Source organism: Hemitrygon akajei, chromosome 3, assembly GCF_048418815.1.
Source record: "Hemitrygon akajei chromosome 3, sHemAka1.3, whole genome shotgun sequence".
In the NCBI taxonomy this organism is placed as follows: domain Eukaryota; kingdom Metazoa; phylum Chordata; class Chondrichthyes; order Myliobatiformes; family Dasyatidae; genus Hemitrygon; species Hemitrygon akajei.
Genome location: NC_133126.1, coordinates 53717649 through 53724926, shown reverse-complemented (window position 1 = coordinate 53724926; position 7278 = coordinate 53717649). Strand labels below are relative to the sequence as shown.

The window sequence follows — 7278 nt, the reverse complement described above, 5'->3', positions numbered from 1 at the left end:
CGCAACGCGGTGACTTCCGGTGAGGCGGAAAGATGGAGGAGTGGCGGATGGGTGGGTGAAGGAGTGTCAGTGGTGAACCCAAACTCCGGGCTGCCCGCTGGGAGTCGCAACATCCTCTGGGCGGTTCTGGGACTCTTCATTATGTAGGTGCCTTGGCGGGTAGACAACGAACAATTCTCGCGTCTGGCGTCATGGCTACCACGGCGGAGCTGTTCGAGGTGGGTCCGGCTGTTGTTTCGGTGTTACCGAATCTGATTCAACTCCGATGTTGGTGTTGTCGGTAAACTGAGAAAATTGCTTATTATCCAGATAATAGGCCTAGAAATAGGGTTCAGTGAGTTATATGTTGTTACAAAGGATGTGATGATTACCCACCCAACAACAAAATATTGGGATTCCAGGAAATCTATAATAAAAGCTAAAATGTATTGTGAAAACGCTGCAAGTGAGACGGCATCAATTGAGAAAGAAACAGTTTTAGCTGACTGTCCTTTCAAGGGAGTGGTAAATAATCACGACTCGATGAACTAAGATTAATTCAGCAAAGTCATTTGCTGCAATGAGATTTCAAAGCTAAGGGGTGATGCATGAAATTTTTCAATATCACTCTTTGAAGAGCTGTATGGAAGTTTATTTTCCCCAAAATGAATGGAACGTAATATACGATGATTTATTGTTACCCAAGTATACAAAGAAATGCACAGGGTGCCATTTGTTCTATCATGCCAAATGAGAACGTAGATACTATTAATATTTGGTGCCCATGGTGTTATCCAGTTAATTTTAGAAATATTTTGTTTCTAAGCTATTATTGGAAAACTACATCTATTAGTAATTTACAATATAATGAAAATATTACACTAATAATCAAGTTTGTTTAATTTTTGATAACCTCCATGTAGTCACTTTCATTTCAATCCTTATTTCTCTTACTTCTGCATCACCTTAACATGACAACCTAATTAATCAATAATGCAGCTTTATAAGATGCATGAGTGACTTTTAAGTTGACCTTAAAAATCGATTCATTGGTTCAAGCAAGAGATTGTGTATCAAACGGTCGGTGAAAGGTGGGTATTAAAAAGGAGGATTTTTATAATTGTGACTAATGTGGTTGGAAAGCAAAATGGTCAATTGACAGGGGTGGGGTATAAAAAGGGTATGCATGGAGACTTACCAGATGAACAGAATTTATTGTAGGATGGATTGCAGTTATGAAGAAGGGCAGGATGAGCACATTGTTAGATTTGCATGTAGTGATAGAATCCAGATGAGTGAAAACTTCAGAACTGAGATTCACTTTAGATTAGTGATTGTGGGAGTGATCAAAAAACTAGAACTTCTTGGGACATGGGAGGGGCAGCAGATTTTGGATAAGGTATAGTTTTATGTTTAGAAGATGGGAGGCTGTTAAAACATTTGATATGCCTGAATCTGTAGATTCATAGGTGTGGATGTTGTTTTGGAATATAATAGCTGAGAGGTACAGAGTGGATGAAGTTATATAGAATAGAAACTTCTTTATTCTGATGCAATGGGATTGGAAACTACATTTTGTATAGAACTCCAGTAGTGTTGTTTGGTCTCACAAGCAGAATGTTTAAAAAAACATTGTTGGTAGTTTAAAAAAAATCCTTCCTGTGCTGAATGACAATGTTATTTGAAATTAAGTCAATTAATTTCACTTAAAATAACTTAAAAATTAAGTTATTTGAAAACAAATGGTCTCCTAGGTGAGAGGGGTAGGTTATGTACTGTGGATTATTAGTTCCCAAACATTCCGCAATCAGATGCTTGGCTTACAAAAGTAAAGTCCCGTAAGTGTGAAACCTGAAACAGCAACACTAATTGATTGATGTACTAAGGTCAGACAGAATTTGGGGTGTCAGATGGAAGGGTTAACACTTAGGTCAGTGGCTTATCATCAGAATATAAACGATGAAATTCTGTATCTTTCCCCTTGTGGAGAAACAAAGAATCGCTGAAGGGACTTTGTGTTTAGTTATACTGTTTATGCAAAGTACCCTGGAGTTTGCTGCCAAATTTCCCAAATTATAATGTTGAATATTCAAAGGTAGACCTAATTTCTAAATGTAAATTGTGGACCAGTGACCTGATTCTGAACTATAATTCAAATTGAATATAGGACTACCCCTCTTCCCCCCCCCCCCCCCCCACACCACAGTTTCATTTGTTTGTAGCACAGATACAGAGTATAAATGCCATGGAACTTGTATAGAACAGTACAGCACAGGAACAGGCCCTTTGGCCCACAGTGTTGTGTCAAATCAAATAAGTTAGTAATCAAATGGCCAGTTAAACTAAACCAGTCCCTTATGCCCACTCAGTGTCCATATTCCTCCATGTTCTCACATTCATGTGCCTGTCCAAATGTCTCAAATATCTCTCTTGTAGCTGCCTCTACCACCACCCCAGGCAGTGCACTCCAAACACTCCACCACTCTCTGTTTTTTAAAAAAAATAAAGCCTCACACATCTCCTTTAAAATTGCCCTCCTCACCTTAAATGCATGTCCTTTGGTATTGAACATTACAACCTTGGGAAAAGGAAACTAACTGTCTACTCTCTCTCTGTGTCTCATAATCTTATAAACCTCTATCAGATCTCCCGTCACCCTCTGTCACTCCAGAGAAAAGAACCAGCTTTCATTATAGCACATGCACCTAATCCATGTAGCATCCTGGTAAACTACTTCTGCACCCTCTCCAAAGCCTCAATATCTGTCCTATAATGTGGAGACCAGGACTGTATGCAGTAATTATGCATAATAACCTTGTTTCAGCAGCAAACTTAAATTAGCATTTTTAAATTGCATGTGCAAAAAATCAACAACAAAATAAACATAATGACACTAGTGCAAGATTGAGAGAGGAAATATAGTCTTATGTAGCATTAGAACTTCTCAGGTCAGTTCAAAATTTGAATGCAGTTGGTAGTTTGATGTTTAACTACAATATTTTTGTCTTTAACTAAACTTTTTGGTTTTGGGCTGAAACAGTCTACTAACATTACATCTTTACTGCTAAATCAGTTGCAGTAGACCCAGGTCATGGTTTAGATCATAATTAAATCCCATTTTTTTAATACCTGGAAATGTTGTAACTGCCATTTTGTTTCTGGATTTGAAAATTTTGTTCTGCGTAATGGTTTTCCATGGCAAAACTGCATACATTTGACCACAATTGCATTTTGACTTAATATTTGACAAAGAAGTGAAGCACCATTATTTAAAATGCATTTTAACTACATAAGGGGATGAACAATTTAACTAGTGAACCAGAGCCCAAGGTTAATAATCTAGGAGAGGCAAGTTTCAATCTTGCCATGGAAAATGAAGAGTTTGTCAGATTTATTTAATTAACTGACTTTTAAAAAACTCATCAGTAGTGGTTTATTGTTGATCATTGAAACCCTCCCGGTGTTATCCATATAATTATCTCCAGTCCTGCAAATGTGTCGTTGTTTTTTGAAATGACCTAGGAAGTCGCTTCCTTTTATCTAAGAAATACTTATCATTGTGGGAATATAACTTAGGCTGCACATTCAAGAAAGTGTTTCATCAGCAGCTCATGTAGGGTCATTAATAATGGCATTGCCAGATTTCAGTATCAGAATTGGGTTTGTTATCACTGAGATAATAGAAAATTGTTGTTTTGCAACAGGTGTACAGTGCAGTACATAACATAAATTATTAATTGTAATATATATATTTAGTGCAAATAGAGAGCAAAAATACTGAGGTAGTGTTCATGGATTGATTGCCTGTTCAGAAATCTGATGGCAGAAGTGAAGAAACTGTTCCTAAAGCATTGACTGTATGTGTTCAGGCTCCTGTACCTCTTCTCTGATGGTAACAATGAATAAAGGGCATGTTCTGGGTCATGGTGGGGGTCCTCAATGATGTTTACCACCTTTTTTGAGGTATCCGCTTTTGAAAATACCCTCAGTTGTGGGGAGGCAATAACTGTGATGGTTGACAACCTTCAGCTGAGCTGACAACCTTCTGCAGATTTTTCTAACCTTGTGCAGTGGCCTCCTCTATACCAGATGGTGATGCAGGCAGTTAAAATGCTCTCCACAATGCATCTATAGAAATTTGCGAGTGTCCTTGGTGACATACTAATTCTCCTCAAACTCCTAAGGAAATCAAGTCCCTGGCATGCCTTCTTTATTATTGCAACAATATGTTGGGCCCAGGATAGAGCCTCAGAGGTTGACACCCTGGAACTTAAAACTGCTCGCCCTTTTAATAAGGACTTCTGTGTGTTCCACGATTTTCTCTTCTCAAAGTCGACAATCATTTCCTTCGTCTTGCTGACATGAATACAAGGTTGTTGTTACGCTGACACAAGTAGCTGATCAATTCCACTTCTGTATGCCACCTCATCACCCATCTGAGATTGTGTTAACAACAGTTGTGTCATTGGCAAATTTATAGATGGTGTTTAAGTTGTGCATAGCTGTATATTCAAGGGGGTAGAGGGAAAAGAGCAAGGGACTAAGCTTATCCTTGAAGTGTGTTGGTGTTGATTGTTAGCAAAAAAGGGATGTTATTTCTGATCAGCAGTGACTGTGGTCTCCTGATGAAGTCGAGGAACTAGTTGCAGAGTGAAGTGCAGAGGCCTATGTTTTGAAGCTTACTGATTAATATTGAAGGAAAGATTTTGTTCAAAGCTGAGATGTAATCAGCAGCTTAAGGTACATTTGCAACCAAACGTTTGTGAACCCTTTTCAATTACCTGGTTTTGTGTATTAATTGCTATTAAAATGTAGTCTGATCTTCATCTAAGTCACTTTAGTATCCAGGCCTGCATTTGGTCCTTGAGTGGTGGGTCAGTTCGGAGGTATGGAATCACAGAAGACAGACTCCCTGCTGTAATTTGAATCCAGTGCGTTTTTAATGCAAGCTGTTAGTGTAACGCTCATCTTTATTTGTGGTCTTTCATTGCAGATTTAATTAATTATTAATTTCCCCAGTTGTCCGAGTGAGATGGCTTTAGTACTGTAACAATTTTCCACTGCTACTTGTTAACATTGTGATTGGAAAATTAGACCTCTGTTGGCCTTGCCCAGAAAATGTTACATTAACTGTACAATTCTATTTAACTACTATATTATTACTCCAAATTATTCAAATTAAATCAGATGAAATTAATTTTGTAAGCCAATATGATTGTCAAAGTGAGGCAGGTTAATTTTCAGCTATAAAATCCTTATAGAGTATTTTTACATACAAATTACATTTATTGAAGGAATTATTACTGCAATTAACAGTGGTGCTAGAAAGTTCGTGAACCCTGTAGAATTTGTTCTGTTTTTTGCATAGGTATGACCTAAAATGTGATCAGATCTTCACGTAAGTCCTAAAACTAGATAAAAGAACCCAATTAAATAAATAACATAAAAACATTATGCTTGTTCATTTATTTATTGAGAAAAATGATCTAATATTACTTTCAGAGGACCTTGGAAGAAGAATTGCAGAGATACATGTTGTAGTTGAAAAAGGCTACAAAAGCAGATCTAAAGGCCTGAGTGTTCATCACTCCACAGTAAGAGAAATTGTCTGCAAGTAGACCTCTACCATGCACCTCTTACAGGTCTTTTTTTTAAGGCCCTCTCTGAAAGTTGCTTTCATCGAGGCATGATCCACATAAAGATGATCTTTCTTGAGAAGAGCAGGCTCTGTCAGTAACCTGACTTTGTGTGTCTTTTTTTATAGGGCAGGGCACCTCTACAACTCACATGTCCAATCTTATCTCATTAATTGGAACACCTGATTCCAAATAGCTTTTGTAGAAGGCATTACCCCAGAGGTTCACATTTTTTTAACCTAGACGGGATTGTTTAAATGGTGTACTCAGTGTAATTGTTTGTATGTTAATAGCCTAGGCAGATTGTGTTTGTCCATTATTGTGACTTAGATGAAGATCAGACCATGTGTTATGAGTAATTAATGCACAAAACCAGGTAATTGCAAATGGTTCACACTTTTTCTTGCAACTGTGTCTTTTCTGACAACATTGCTCAATGAAAGAATATTTTATTGTCAGATTTGTTAGGGAGTTTTCCAGAGCTATGTGAATATAGCAGATATTAATTCAAAGAAGATTGAATCTTCAGTTCTTTATGTGGATTGTAAATTGCAAGCAGTAAATTGAAGGTAAAAACATGCCTTTGCGCTTTTGGTGGAGCACAGATTGCCCACAGACTAAGAGATATGGTTTGTAAAATGCTGACTATGAGACGTTTGCATATGCATAGGCCAAACATTAAGACAATGGGGTTGTGTTAATTGGCCTGCATCAAACCAGGCAACATGGCTAAGTTAATTGCACCGTTGTCACTTGAGTTCAAGCTGGCAGACCAGGCTAATGATGTTACTTAGCATATCAAACATGGTCACAGGTATAGGCAATCAATAGTTTTTTTTGTGTACTCAGAGATAGCCCTGACGACATTAATTTTGGGTGCCTGGCATTTCTGTCCCCAGAAGCTTTTTAAGACTATTTGTGTGAATTACTTTGTGACAAAAGTGTTTGTACATTCAGAGGTGTCTCCCCCTATAGATATGTAATTCAATGAAAGCATTTACAACCCAAAACAATGAAGTAAACAATGTCATTGTAACTATTGAAATTGTATTGAATCACCTGCTGTTACCTTTGATCTTATGGGTATAAAAATGGGATGTACTTTTGGGTTTGTGAGACTAGAGCGTTGCTGGAAGAAAGCCCTTTTGTTATGATGAATTCTATATCACCAGCTTCAGTATCCCTCTGGTGACTTTGATTACAGTGACAAGAAGATTTTATGGATAACATAGTCTCAGTGTTTCAATAGGTACATTTAATGCCAGAGAAATGTATACAATATATACCCTGAAATTCTTTTTCTTTGCAAACATCCATGAAAACAGAGGAGTGCCCCAAAGAATGAATAACAGTTAAAAGTTAGAACCTCAACCCCCCATCTTCCCCCTCCCACACATAAGCAGCAGCAAAGCAACGACCTCCCCCCCCCCCCCCCCCCAGCAAAGAAGCATCGACACCCCCCACCAGGCACTCAAGCTTGCAGCAAAGGTTTCTCATTCTGGGACATCCCCAAATTAGAAAGTTCCTTAATTCTTTAACTTTGGCATCCTGGACATACTGCCAATTTATCTTAATTGTGCCAAAATTTCTATTACTTTACATTTAATATTTCACAGTTCAGACACGCATTTCTGCTGGTTGCTGTAATGTAGGTTTTTATTTT

The 7278-nt window shown here is 37.8% G+C and overlaps 1 protein-coding gene across 1 annotated transcript in view; it reads left to right on the top strand.

Moving 5' to 3' along the window:
• The first annotated feature begins 18 nt into the window (after window positions 1-18).
• The window catches only part of exoc5 (exocyst complex component 5), a 55969-nt gene continuing 48709 nt past the window's right edge, over window positions 19-7278 (top strand). Inside the window, exon 1 of the mRNA XM_073039916.1 lies at window positions 19-218. Coding sequence (XP_072896017.1) covers window positions 192-218 — 27 coding nt within the window. The 5' untranslated portion in view covers window positions 19-191. The remainder of the gene's footprint in view (window positions 219-7278) is intronic.